The sequence below is a fragment of the Lagopus leucura genome, unplaced genomic scaffold, assembly GCF_019238085.1.
Source record: "Lagopus leucura isolate 7727_CA_CO unplaced genomic scaffold, USGS_WTPT01 Super-Scaffold_73, whole genome shotgun sequence".
Taxonomy (NCBI): Eukaryota; Metazoa; Chordata; class Aves; order Galliformes; family Phasianidae; genus Lagopus; species Lagopus leucura.
Window position 1 is genome coordinate 23,672,508 of NW_024962252.1, and position 14,340 is coordinate 23,686,847.

A 14,340-nucleotide genomic window follows, 5' to 3' on the forward strand; every position below is an offset into this window, starting at 1 on the left:
ATCTCCTCCTTGGTAATCTTCTGAAGCCTCTTGGATACGTTCTGGGCACCCTGCTCTGGGTGTCCCTGCCTGGGCAGGGATTGGGCCAGGTGAAACCAGAGATCTCTGCCAACCTCAGCCGTTTTGTGATTCTACTGTTGATGAAAATATTATTGTAGCTTATTGGCACAGCATCAAAAATCAACTTCGGATTCTCAGAATTGGAAGTAGAAGTATGTTCTATTAAACTGAGCTGCCTAATTGGCTATTGCATGATTCTTGATGGTTTTAAACAGTAAACAAATAAGAAGTGATTAAAGAGGAGTAGAGCATCTTTTTTTCTTTTAGTGCCTAAGTATTAGTGCATAATTTTGAATGACTTCTTGGAGCTCACCTAAATTACGTAATTCTGTTTTTGTTTTTTTTTAAATTTTAGTTAAGGCTTAACTTTCATTTATTATGAAGTATAATGTAGTTAGAAATGATTGTTCTAATGTGAAAATACTCATCTGTTGTTTCCTGGCTGAAAAGAGATCAAATATGAAGGCATAAACTCACAGGAGGACCGCTGAGGTTTCATTTTAGTAGCATTGAAATGTTGTTGTGTGATATGTGAGAGTGCTGTATGTTTTTTTCCTCTGTCTGTATAAATTACATCTTTTAAGCAAGTGAGTGCAAGCATGTGATACGTGAGCAAATAGACATTAGTCAGTTGCTGTGTATTCTGCTCTCTGAAGAAACAGCCTTTCTTTCTGTTACTGTTGCTTATACTTCGCATTCCTTAAAATCTAAAAATATTGGTTCTTTAAAAACATCCAATTCCAAATGTTTTTCTAGCTATGTCATCTTAGTTGCATCAGAAGAGTTACTCTTGCTCAGTCTGATTTAAGGATTTTTTTTTCCAATGTTCTTTTGCAGTTTGCTGCCTTCTTTTAACACGGAGGCTAGAAATAGTCACTATGTACGTGATGGTCAGTACGTCATACCTGCAGCCAAGAATATTTCCCCTTTCTCCATCACTGTTTTTCGTCTTCATGACAAGCTGTAGATGTTCTTTGAGTCTTTTGACATATCTGCATCTAATCTTATGTGATTTCTGCCTGTCTGTTCTTAATTAAGAACCACTTGGATAAAAGTTGTTTTTTGTTGCAGCTGAGAGAGGAATAAATTTACCAGGGATGGTGTTGAACAGGTTGCTTCTCCTGGAAGCAAGAATTGTTAGCCTAATCTAGCTGCTCTCCATTGCAGTTTTTGAAGATTATGGATGCTGAATTACTAAAGATACATTTTAATGAATGGATGAGTCAAATGGAATGTGCTATTTTTAGGAGGACATAATTTGACAGTAATTGCTATGTGATAATAATTTGTTACACAAGTTGTTCTCCTGAAGCATTGTGAAGTTTTCTGTTTTAAACCGTTCTGTTTATGAACAAAATAATGGTATATTTTCTAGTTTAATACTTGACTCAAGGTTTATATAGAATGTTTCATGATGTCAATAAAATTACTATGACAGTAGTGAAGTTTCAATAGCATTCTCTGTTTTGAATTAGTAATGTCCTTTAAGTTTGCTATTCCGGAATTAGTTCAATGTAGGCTTCAAGTTTAAGTTCCCATAATATATCCTGATAATTATATTGCCCACTTTAATGTTCCTGCTGTTTTGGGCATGTATATGCATTTGTATTTAAAAGATAAGAGGAAAAAAAGAAGACCTTTGTGTGATTCAAATGTTTTGCTTATACTCTGTTGCTTTACAACATTTGTTTGTTTGTTTTTTTCTCCCACGCCTGTCATCATCTAGTGAGGCAAATCTGCTCAGCATAGATGACAGTGATGGGCCCTTCGGTCCAAATGAAGAAAGAAAGGTAAGTACTCGGTTTATCTCATAGTGAAGAGGTATCTTCAGAGCTTGCTAGTTTTTAAAACAATGTTGCGTAGTCATTTGTCCATTGTTGCAAAATGAAAGTTCGTGTTGATTCGGCAGCCTGTATGCTCAACTTGTTTATCTGCATGCTTTTTGTTTCCTATTCAGCCTGGAGATCCTTAGTTGTTAGAGTGCTCTGAAAATAATAACATGAATAACGAATTTTAAATTTAGACAATTTTCATTAGTGAGCTTATTTTAATATCCAATTTCCAATTTTCTATGCATACATGTGTATATACAGGCAGAACTCATGCTTTTTGTGTTTTTAGAAATAGCTTATTACTGCAGAGATGGTTCATAATGCTTTGAAAGTATCACTGTTTTATTTAGCAAGGAATCCTACTACTTAAGAGCATTTTACTACATTTACAGAAAATGAATTATTTCAGAAATTAGAGTTTGTTTTACACTTCTTGGTTCTGTGAGACAGATGCAAACTTGAGGGTGATTGTATCCAATGACTTCCCTTGTCATTGGAATGGGAGACCTTCTGGAAAAGTCATTTTGTTCTGTTTGTCTCACTGAATTTCAGTTTTCTCAAAACATGCCTTTCCCATTATTCTGCATCTGAAAGGTGACATACCCTGTATCTAAGGTGTGCATACAACTTTGGTGCCAGCATTCTAGATATGAAGCAGGTTAGCTTTGTTGTGTATATTTTTTCATGTTCATCTGAGAGGCATAAAGCTGTTTCACATGTAAAATATTTAATAAATAGGCTGTCTGGAGAAGAATAACTAGAGAACTTGTTGTAGAATTCTGTTCTCCAGGATGAAAAATTACATGGAGGAGGACTCTACAGTCAATCATGTTTGTACAGTGAGCTTCAGAAGAATTTCTAAGAAGTTAAAAACAAGACTTCCATTCAAATTGGCTTCTGGGTAGATTGTACATAAAATTTTGTCAAAGCGATCTGAAAATGAAGCCAAAGTAGTATTTCTATAAATACAATAAGTTTTGTTTTTACTTTTTATACAAGTATTGTATTGTCATGCACATGAATTCTGTTGTTACAGTCCTTTCGTTGTCGGCCTGGAGCTGTCGGCATCAGCGGTGATTCCATAAAAACATACGCGAGGCGAGGCAAAGCTGCAAGCTTGAGACCTTTTAAAGGGAATGCAATTGGCCTCAACATGATGGGAAATAGCAAGAAACTGAGGTACTGCGTTGAGTTTTCTGTGTACTTAAGTACTTAATCATTGATAAAAATTAATGACAAGTGAAGACAACTTGTAGTATGATTACATTATCTTCTGTTCATATGAAGAAACTACACTGTTCTGCACTTCTGAACAAAGACAGAAGAGTAGATCATTTTTCTTCTGAAATCTTAGTAAAGTAAGTAGTAGTAAGTAGTAAGTAAGTAAGTAGTAGTTTTCACTAGTAAAACAGTGAAAAAGGTTAAAATAAAGTGAGAGCTTTTGCATTTGTTGGTGCTGTACCAGTGTTGTCTGAATGAACTGTTGTTTTCCTCTATACAGTGCTGACAGAAGAGTATTTCTAATGTCTTATAAGACTGATCACTTAATTTAATGTGTAACAGAAAGTGATACGTTCATATAATTTCTCTGGAAGAATTTCATATTGCTAGATTACTCTTGGTGTGGTTACTTTTGCAGGAATGAATAGATCCTTATCCAGCTATAACTTTGCCAGTCATCAGATATTTAATGCCTATGTAATTATATGAGGAGTAGAGCATCAGTGGTCAGTGGGACTTACGACAGAGTCACTTCAGAAAGTAAATCCTACGTTTGTAGTGTGATGTGTGTGCTCTCCTGCTCTTCAGTCATTGAACCTGATGTATAGGGAACAAATCCTGAATTCCCAGTCTGAACTGATCCTTCAGATTCTTACAGAAGAATGAACGCATGAATTACAGATACTTTCGGCAAAATAAGGGCTTTTTGTCTTAACGTTGTAACTATAACCTATTTACATGTGTTAATCTGTCTTGTTGGAGTTCAGCAACATTGTGACAGCTTACACAATATCTTAACCAATTGTTATGCAAGTCCCTAATTTAGTTCTTCTGTAGCATGTGTATGGTCTTAAATTCATTTATTATTTTTTTTATCAAAGAAAATACAAATTAAGAAACAAAAAAACCCAATTCTTAGGGATCCTGAAGTTTCTTCTGTAACTGAAATTAAAAAAATAAATGCATGTGGATAAATAGTTGCTGAAGTGCTAAGCATTTAATTCCAACATTCCGTTGTTTGTGTTGGATCTACCTTCCATTGACAGATACTACTATAAACCTAAAACCAGAAAATTTAGAAAACTCAACTAAAAAAATTTAAATCTGGACGTGTGTCACCTTACTGAAAGATCCCATCTTCTATTTTGAAAGCCAGCAACCACCTTTTGCCTGCTACTGAGCTGCACGAAGTTACGTGGAGAGTGTAAATATCCACCTTCTCCTTAAGAAACAGTCATTAATGGATGAATTTATTGGGAGAGGAGGGATAGGAGTCGGCCGTTGTGACTGATGTAAACAATTGACTTTTGATTAACACTGGTATTACTGATCATTGTCTACTGACTCCTATTTGAATTTTGCAAAATCAGTTTGCTTGGAAATGTGAGTATACTGCAAGCCATTGCCTCAATTCAGTACTGTAACTGTGACAGTGTTACATCTTTTGTAATCCAACAAAATCCTCAATAACTGAAGGTTTGTGATCCAGCTGCTGTAGTGAAGATTGGGTGATGTGTTAGCTTTGAGGGTGTATCATGAAAGGCGCATACTAGTGATCAGGTCTGTGTTTGAATGACTGGACTAAAGAAAATTCCAAGGATTGGTAATGCAGTTTAGCTGCTAGATGAAGTTCAAGAAGATCAGATGCCTGAGATTCTTGAGCATCTGCGCATAATGATTTTTTTTTATCACAAAGTTGAAGTTTTTCAACCTTGTCTGCAGAGTAAGAATTGAAAACTTCATATTGGTGGTTTTCATTAAGATTACTGAGAGCGTGACTCAGTAATATTAGTATTATTGTCCGTTAGTATTTCCTAAAATTCAGGAAATGAGGGATAGGAAGATGGTAAGGATAGAAGGATGCAGAGCTAATGAGAAGAAATTTTCCTTAAGCAGCTCTACTTGCATGAAGGATATTTTAAACCAACCCATAGTTTTTACCTGTTGTTTGGTGTTGTACAACAAGGCATGTGTTTTAAACAAATTTAGTATCAAACCCTAATTTAGCTGCTTTTTTTTTTTTTAATTTGTTGTAAGATCTCATTTTGGATTGCTCATTTCTTTGCCAGTTTTTAATAACTTATATCAAAGGTTCTCATGATAAAAACCCTTAGATTTTCTTTTTGGTAATGTTTAGTTGAAGTTATTCAATGACCAGCAGAATTAATGTAGTCTGTAATAGTGTTCTGTGTTTCTGAAATGCTGTGCTCGGTTACTTCTAGATCTATCCCTTGTTGTCAGTGCAAGATTTCTCTGTGCTCTGACTTCTTAATCTGCGATGTTCCCAAGCTAGCAGGATCAGCTGATCTAATGTGATAGTGTAACCTGGTTTTCTTCAGAGCCTAGACTCTTTTAAGTGATGCGGTGTTGTCATTGTAGTCTAACTTTGAGATTTCTAGAATGTTTGTTCTTTGGGCATACTTTCTGACAAGTTTCAATGTTCTGTGATTTTCTTGAAGCTGTGCTGAAGCTTGCAAAGCCAATTTCTGTTTGGTTGTGGCTGTGCTGCAACTTGCTACATTTCTGATGAAATTCTCTGATGATTCTGTCTGTACTGATTATGTTCTATTCTAAGACTAAGATCATAGAGCAGATAGTATTTTACAGCTGTCCTACATGGAAAGATATCTGACTCCATATGAAACGATTAAGTGTACCATCTAGAACAGTCTGCTTTGACTCAAATCTGATCACCCAGCAGACTGTGATGTTCTCTTCCAGCGCCTACAGGAGTGTCTCACTACTTGAGTGTGAGGCACAAAGCAGAAGCACTGCTAAATGGCTTTATCTGCTGCGGAAGCATAAGACTGGAAGTCTCCAAATCATGATAGTTTGGCAAAGCTCAGATACAACAAATAAAATCATGAAACATGATGTATGTTTCAAGTTTTACTTGCTTGTTTTAAACCGTGCAACTCTTTAGCATTTGAGAAGAAGTTCCTGTGTTCTCCCTGTGTTTTCTCGTCTAGTATCTCTTCATTATGAAGAGAGATTATGGAGAGAAACTGAAAGTCAGGGAGGATCTGAGAGATGGTCAAGTATTTAGAACAGGCTGCTGTCAGGATTATATTTCTCAGGTGAACTAAACTGAAGGTTGGCTGTAAATTGGTCTAGACAACGTGCAGTCTTGGCTTAGAGGTTTGTGGGAAAGTATTTATCTTTACTTCCATGATGTTGATGATTGAACGTGATGTTTTACCATTTGGTTGGTTTAGGTAGGTCTTGTTCTGTTATATGCACAGTTCTGTTATGATCAGTGAGGTTCTAACAGTCACGTTATGCTACAGTCATTCAGAAATGCTTGGAAAGCATCTAATTTTTCTTACGATATTTGGTATAAATAAAAAAAGCTAAAAATAAATTTTAAAAATTAAAATGAGGAGTTTCTTCTTCATCTTCATCTTTTGGGGGATAAAAAGGATTAGGAATTGATTTGCAGTTTTGTTGGGAAATCTGGGCCTTACGATTTCCTGATTTTTTTCATTACAAGATGAATAGAGGAAACGAGTATTTAGCTGAATAATACTTCTGATAAATATTTTTAATCAATTGGAATGCTTTTTCATGTTCCTTTATTTAGTACAGCTAAAACGTCCAAGTAATTTTACAACCTAAATCTAAGTTATGTTTCCATAATTTGAAGCAATTAGTGTTACCGGCATGCAACCTGTTGCGAAGTGCATGACTTTTTGAACATTTTAAATGCAATATTGTGTGTTCTGTAGTAGAAGTGCACAGGTTAATAGTTGTCTTCACAGGACTATTGCGTTACTCATTTATCAGGCAGAAAATTGTTTCTTTGTATCTCCTTTTAAAAAAATTATAAGAGGGAGGTGTGCCTTCAGAATTACCTGGTTTATGTAATAATGAGATTAAAGCCTTGAAAGGCTTTTAATAAATGAGGAAAATGAAGAAATAGTAAAGAATATTGGGGAATATACTACTTCTGTGCAGAGCCCTGTCAGGATAGTTCAGCAGCATCTTTCCTTTTTGAGCTGTGGTGCGTTGTTTCAGCTACCAGCCATGTTACTGCCACACATCTGCCGTGTTTGCTTTCCCTAAGGAGTAGTGATATCTGAGAACTTCCCAAACGTACAGTTCAGTCTGTTTGTATGCTATGCAGTATAAATCTTCTTGATTGCATTAAATGCTTTGTCTTAGAAAAATGTGTAGATGGGAAAATGAAGTTAATTATAAATGCTTATATCTCATTTCAAAAAGACAGTATTGGAGTGAGGAGATTGAGCAAAGGAGAGCTGGTTCACAGGTGTTTTGAATAGTGATAAAATTTGATTTTAAAAAGTGTTAACCTTCTTGGGGGCAAAAAGGTGAGCATTCTTATCTGTCTGTTTTATTCTGCGATCTAATGCTTTTATGACTACTGAATATAAGCTAACACATGACATTATTGATTCAGAAGTAATTTGTTGATTGTTTTTATGTGACTGTTGTAAAAGTAGGGCAGCACAATTTTTAACTGTAAGCGCTGTAAAAACAAACAAACAAAAAAAAACCAACAGAATCTTTTCTTAAAACGTTTTTTCTGTACTTTTGCAGTGAAAATGCTCAGAATGTGTCTTGTCCTGTAACTGTGGTACATGGTAGACGCTTTCACCATGCGCATGCACAGACAACAGGAGTAAAAACAGCAGCCCAAAGGTAGGACTAAGTGGATTTGTTTATCCAGGTGTTCCTGTTGTAGGAAGTTATTTCTGGTTTTGTACATAATTGTTTTCCTTATGCTGTGAAGTGTTTTAAGGAAACATAATTACATGGTGCATACTTGAGCGTGAACCTTGATCTCAATTAATGAAGCTCATTGTTTATAACTCATTGCATAACTTCTTAGAGATTACTGATGCTAAAGCATGCTGACAAACATTCAATAGGAGAATACCTGATGAAAATACGTTGAGAAGATACTTTGAAATAGACATAGCATGCAGTAGAACTTAATGTAACTGGCAATGTGATAATCAAATAATATTTCAAAGAAAATTCTGGCTATGTAAGGCCTACTTAACAATTAAGCAATAGATGTGATGGTCATGTCTTTAAATACAGCATAAAATGTATAAACTGGTCCAGTTCACAGAAGTGAGATTTTACACTTATATTAATATCTGCTGGAATAGATTATAGAAAACTACGGGATTTTACTCAACCATGTTGATTTAAACACTGTTATTTTGAAACTCAGAGCATACCACATTTTTAATAATACGAGTGTTTTGGACTTCTCATATGCAAACATCTTCACAAACATATGAGCTAACATAGGAGCATTAAGAAATTTTCTTCTAAAATTTGTCCGTTCGAAGCCCCTTTTATGGGTTTTATGAATCTCCACTGACCTCAGCATTTTGGAACCTCATTTTTCTGCCTTTATTTTTTTTTTTCCTTTGTGTATGTGTGTAAATTTTTGGGGTCATGAAGATCATATGTGGGCATCGTCCTATTTTTTGTACCACTTCCCTCATTTTCACATCTGTCTTCAGAATAACAGAGACCATGTACAAATGTGAATGAGTGATGGGATCCAAGTGCAGAGGGTAATCTGGCACTGAGGAAGCAAACCAAAAATGGATTTTACATTTCAGTCTCTGAGAACATACACCATTGTCACATCCTTCCATTTCTACCTACGCTGTGGCCTGTAAAGGGCAAACAGCACAGACACTTCCCTTTAGTTCTCAGTAGTAGCGGATGCAGCAGTAATGTCATGGCTTTTTTCTACTTCTTAACATCACTGTGAGGCAAGGATCTCTGAAGAGGATTGGTAGAGTTTTTCCCGGGAATTAAATCAGAAGACAATGTTTATGTTGACAGTACGATTTAGACTGCACCACCTATGCTCTTGTTATATGCAGTCCTTTTTAGAACAGTTTTCTTCAACATCCTGTTGAGAAAAGCATGAGGCATCTTTAAACGTTTATGCAGTTACCCTTCATTTTTCCTTTTCTTCCTTTAAAAAAAAAATAATTGAGGTATAAAAGCTAATCAGAGTTACTTAAAGTGGACAGAAAACCGCATGAGAGAGCTCTTGTCCCTAACAACATTAGTGTACTGATTAAACTTCTGTTATGAAATGGTTTTTCAAAGCGGCCTATGGAGATGGATTTGTCTTACCTGACATCCCTGAGGCACCATCAGTGTGTAGATTTCTGAGTAGTGCCTCTTTTTTCCTCTTTTGCAGTTGAAAGATGTTTGATGGCTTATTTGTTTGGGCCGTTGAATTCATTGCTTAAATTTAAAAGGGCTGAATCTGGCCAGAATGCCTTGATCTTAATCATGAGGGGATATTTGACTTGCCTACCTGCCTTTTTGCACCAATGAGAGATGTGTTGGTTTTTTAATAAGCTTTTAACATAATGTGGGAGGAAAAGAAAGTAGTGACCTTGTATGTGTGACATACAGAGAGAAAACTAACGCGTAATATAAGCAAGTTGAATACCGCATGAAGTAATTGGTAAAAATCATATTGGTTGTTTCTAAATAAATGTACTTCTGGGATTGTTATTTTACTTCATTTACATTAACTCCACATAATTAATGCTTATTGTCAAAAATGTTTTTGGTCTCTCAGAGGTGGGAAATAGTCATAAAAATTCTAAGTAATGTTTTGCAACTGGGGAATTGCAGATCAGTGTTATCCGACTGATTTGTATTTAGAATTTAAGGGTGAGCTTTCCAGAGGATTTTTAATTTCATTATCTTTTGCCAGTTGACTCGACTGACGACTCTTTGAATGCTTCTAAATCTATTTATGAGTTAGCAGATAGAAGATGGGCTCATGCCATACCGTTTTTCCCCTGAGGCAAGAGGTTCCTAATGCTGCTTAATCTGGAAGGTCTATATTTATGAGTTAGAAAATGGTAGTTATTAGAAAGGAATATGTGCAGAAAACGTAACCAGTTGTGAAATTCCAGGTAGATCAAGACAAAGAAAGTTGGTAGTGTGGAAACAGTTCTAAGGTGTCATTTTTTTCTTGTGTAAATTTACAGGTGTTGACAAAGTTTTGTTTCTAGATTTTTTCCTGTATGTTGATCAATTTCGTTATGAAGAAAAAAATTTTAACAAACCTAACATATTGTTCTTAAATCTGTATTGAGTTACTGAATTGATAAAATAAAAGTAAGAACAAATTACTTCTGAGTAGGTTTTGTCTCTGGCACTGACATGACTGAATCGTATGGTTCCTTGAGTGGGGTCACATAGGGCATTCTAATTGTGAAACCCCACGGAGTTGAATTTGGAGCTTCTGTGATATGTGCTGTGTTTCTCATCTTTTCCTCTGACTTGATTGCACATGCATGTTAATTTAAATGCTAGCTGAATATCTGTTGCGCTGATATTTCAAATATGTGATTTCAATACAAAAAAAAAAAAAAAAAAGAGCATTTCAAAATAATATTTTGATAAATATTATTCATATTTTTTCCAGTGGAATCTTGGGATGAAATTGAACTTTATTCACTTCTGATGCAAGAGATTTTCAGATATAGCCTGGTGTTGTGGTTGGTTCAAACAGATGTTGCTTCATTTAATGGACTCATAGTTCTGTCTTACGCTATTGACTGACTGTTCTCTAAGACTTGGCATTGGAAGAGCGTGCTATGTACAGCATGTCTAACCAGTCTTAATGCACGACTTGCATGAAGCAATTTGTGGGGACACTGCTTGTACGATTCTGGGCTCTGCTGAGGATTGCCTAAGATGCAAAATGGAGATATTTTTTTCAATGCGTTATATTAATAGGGGATTTTAAAACAAGCAGGTGAGGCATTTAGTGTAATGACAGTGTGCAGTATATTTTTTCTGCAATCTTTCAGTTTCTTGATCACTTACCATTCTTTACAGTGCCTGTATTGTACTTGCAAACAGTTAATCCAAGCTACACATTTGCTGTGCCAAGAATATAAAGATACTGGAAAATGGCTACGTTTGGAGGTGGTTTGGATCTAACTGGATTCATAAACTCAGACGTGATCTACCCAAAAGTTTGTAAAGTCAACCTCCAGTTGTGATATTTTTAAACCACTTAACTGCAGCATTTACTGATCATCCCATCCTCTCAAACATTAAGTGTTCAAATAGTTTTTTAATTCATTTTACTCTCTTCCCAGAATACCAGGCATTCTACAGATTGTATGTGGGTTTTTTTTCTTCAGAATTTGTTCAGAATTAAATTTTATACACTGAAAAGGGGGCAAGTAGCATTTAGCCTACTGACATTTGCTTTCTGAGAAGTAATTCTTGTTTGTGCATTTATAGTTACTGTTGCAAAAATGCTGTGAATAATAATAATAATGCTCATTTGAAAGATAGTGCAGTGAGTACAGGAGGCAGTGAAACTGTTACAGCTTACATCTAATAACTTTTGAATTTAGTGATGTGCAACACATGTGGGGCTTTGCATCTTATGTGTTTTTTTCTTTTTTCATATTTTAAGCAATCTGGACCGAAAGGAAAGGTAAGCTTGCTGTTGATGAAATGAGCATGGCAATGAGCATTAAGAAAATCAGCTGAATTAATATTGTATCAATGCTAATTAAAAAATAATCCAGTCAATCATAACTATGTGAGGGATTTGTTTGCTTTTTTTTTTTTTTTTCTTGATAAAAGATGATAATGAGACCACAAAAAGAACCTTTACATCCATTTCTGAATAATACCATGTTGCAGTGAACTTTGGGTATATTTCTGCTGGAAATCTGTGTTGGGGGAAGGATATGGATATCCATATTATTAAAAGAGATAAGTTTTAACTTTCTCTGGAGTTTCATTCTGAAGCCTTCTTAGAGTAACAAAGTTTATGTAATAGAATGTTTCTGAGGCATATCTTAGTAGATTGTTTGACAACTTAAACTCTTAGCTCTTATTTTTTCATCTTGGTTTGAGTAGTATTAAAGGCTTTTATTGTATTACTGCATACATTCTGCTAATAAAGTGTGTATGTGAAAGCAGTTAACTGAAGTGTTAGCAAGAACAGATATACTGTAAGGCTTGTCACATGTTTGTCAAATGCTCGACATCTCTTTTAGTGCCTGTGTTTTTTCATTTAGCAGCATATTTTGCATTTCGTTTCGTTGGTAATAATCTATTCACTTCTATTTATTTATATATCTGTATGTGGTTTTGACAGTATAAGCTTGATATCAGGTTTAATTGTTTAAAATACATCTATAATGTTTAACCAGTAACAATATAAAACAAATCTATTTTAGATATGTTTTTTTTTTCAATTCACAGTTTTGTAGATTTATTTCAAATTTAGTAGTAAAACCAAGCATTTTTGTTTAACTACCTTTGTTATTAGTTAGAGAGTAACAAAGGAGTACTGACCAGTCAGCTTTAGCCCTCTTGCAAGGAATAGAATAGAGTAGTTCAGTTGGAAGGGACGTGCAAAGATCATCACATCCAACTTTCAAACAATTTCAAGGCTAATCAGAGTTAAAATGTATCATTAACAGTGTTATCCAAACGCCTCTTAATCATGGATGGGAGCAGGAAGTCAACCATCTCTTTAGGAAGCCTTGTTCTAGTTTATAGCTACGCTATCAGTGAAGTTTTTCCTAGTGTCTAATGAACCTGCTGTAACACAGATTTAAACCATTAAGATGTTTGGTCATCCCTTTTACTGGCCTGGCTTTGATTTCACGTACTTTTTCCCTGTTTTTCTTTGTTCTGTGTTTGTTATTGATCAACCATTTGGTCATTAATGCTTTTAATTTGGTACTCTATGCCCTGAGAAAACTAGGACTGAGTCGCATTCTGGTGATCTTAAATTTTCCCTTTGGAATCCCTGCTTGTTCCTTCTTTATTAGATACAATGTGTAAATAGTCTGGCATTTTCAGTTGTTTGATCCCTAAGGAAGACTACTAGTTTGAGTTTCATTAACAGGATTTAACAGCAAAAAAGTATTTGTTTTGAAGTGCTTTATGCATTGTAATATTCTGTAATATTGTTTTCTTTTCTAAAACTATTGAAATTCTTTTCCAAATAGTCCTTTTAAGGATAGATGAGTACATGACTTATTCATCTTTTAAAGCATATATTTCCATTCTGCATTATGTTTTTATGTTTATGCACAAACTGTTCACTGTGTTAAGTACTTCACTGTAGAATGTATCAATGGATCTGTCAGTGTTCAAAAGACAGCACATTTTTGTGCTGAAGAAGTCTTTGTTTAGCAGTAAAAACTATGTGCTGATAGTAGTCCTTGCCTTTTTGTTTGTATGGGTTTCTTTGGTTGAGTTTGGGTTTTTTCTTCAGTTTTCTTCAGGAATTGGCTGGATGGCTGCACTCAGACTTGTGGTCAATGGCTTATGTCCAAGTGGAGACCCATAACGAGTGGCCATTCCTCAGGGATTGTTTTGGGACCAGTGCTATTAACATCTGCATTTTGGTCACAACAATCTCAGGCAACCTTACAGGCTTGGAGAGGAATGACTGGAAAGCTGCCTAATGGAAAGGGACCTTGGTGTACTGATGGACAGTTGGCTGAATGTGAGCCAGCAGTGTGCCCAGGTGGCCAAGAAGGCCAGTGGCATCCTGGCTTGTGTCAGGAATGGTGTGGTGAGCAGGATGAGGGAAGTCATCCTGCCCCTGTACTGTACAGCGTTGGTGAGGCCTCACCTCAGGTACTGTGTTCAGTTTTGGGCACATCAGCACAGAAAGGACATTGAGGTGCTGGAGTAGGTCTAAAGAAGGGCAACAAGGCTTGTGAAGGGCTTGGAGAATATGGCCCACAAGGAGCGACTGAAGGAACTGGGGCTGTTTAGTCTGAGGAAGAGGAGGCTGTGGGAAGACCTTATTGCTCTCTTCCAATATCTGAAAGGTGCTTACAGCAAAAGTGTGGTTGGTCTCTTCTCACGGATGACAGGTGACAGGATGAGGGGAAATGGCCTTCAGTTGCTCCAGGGTTATATATCAGGAAAAATTTCTTTACAGAAAGGATTTTTAAGTGCTGGAATAGGGTCCCTGGGAAGGTGGTTGAGCCGCCATCCTTGGATGTGTTAAAAAAAAAAACTGTTTGGATGTGGTGCTCAGGGACATGATTTAGTGGAGGGTTGTTACAGTTTGAGTAGTATGGTTAGGTTGCAGTTAGACTTAATGATCTTTAAGGTCTTTTCCAACCTGAGCAATTCCATGATTCTGTGATCTTTGTAGGCAACATGGACAGTGAAATCAAGTGCATTCTCATTAAGTTTGCAGATGACACCT

General features: G+C 35.8%; 1 protein-coding gene across 2 annotated transcripts in view; it reads left to right on the top strand.

Annotated features, from left to right (window-relative positions):
* SENP6 (SUMO specific peptidase 6) overlaps positions 1-14,340 on the top strand; it is a 66,791-nt gene that overhangs the window by 22,093 nt on the left and 30,358 nt on the right. Inside the window, exons 3-6 of one of the 2 annotated variants that reach the window (XM_042877665.1) lie at positions 1,787-1,850; positions 2,929-3,071; positions 7,671-7,772; positions 11,566-11,586. In XM_042877665.1, coding sequence (XP_042733599.1) covers positions 1,787-1,850; positions 2,929-3,071; positions 7,671-7,772; positions 11,566-11,586 — 330 coding nt within the window. The remainder of the gene's footprint in view (positions 1-1,786; positions 1,851-2,928; positions 3,072-7,670; positions 7,773-11,565; positions 11,587-14,340) is intronic. The other variant, XM_042877673.1, reaches the window with a different exon arrangement.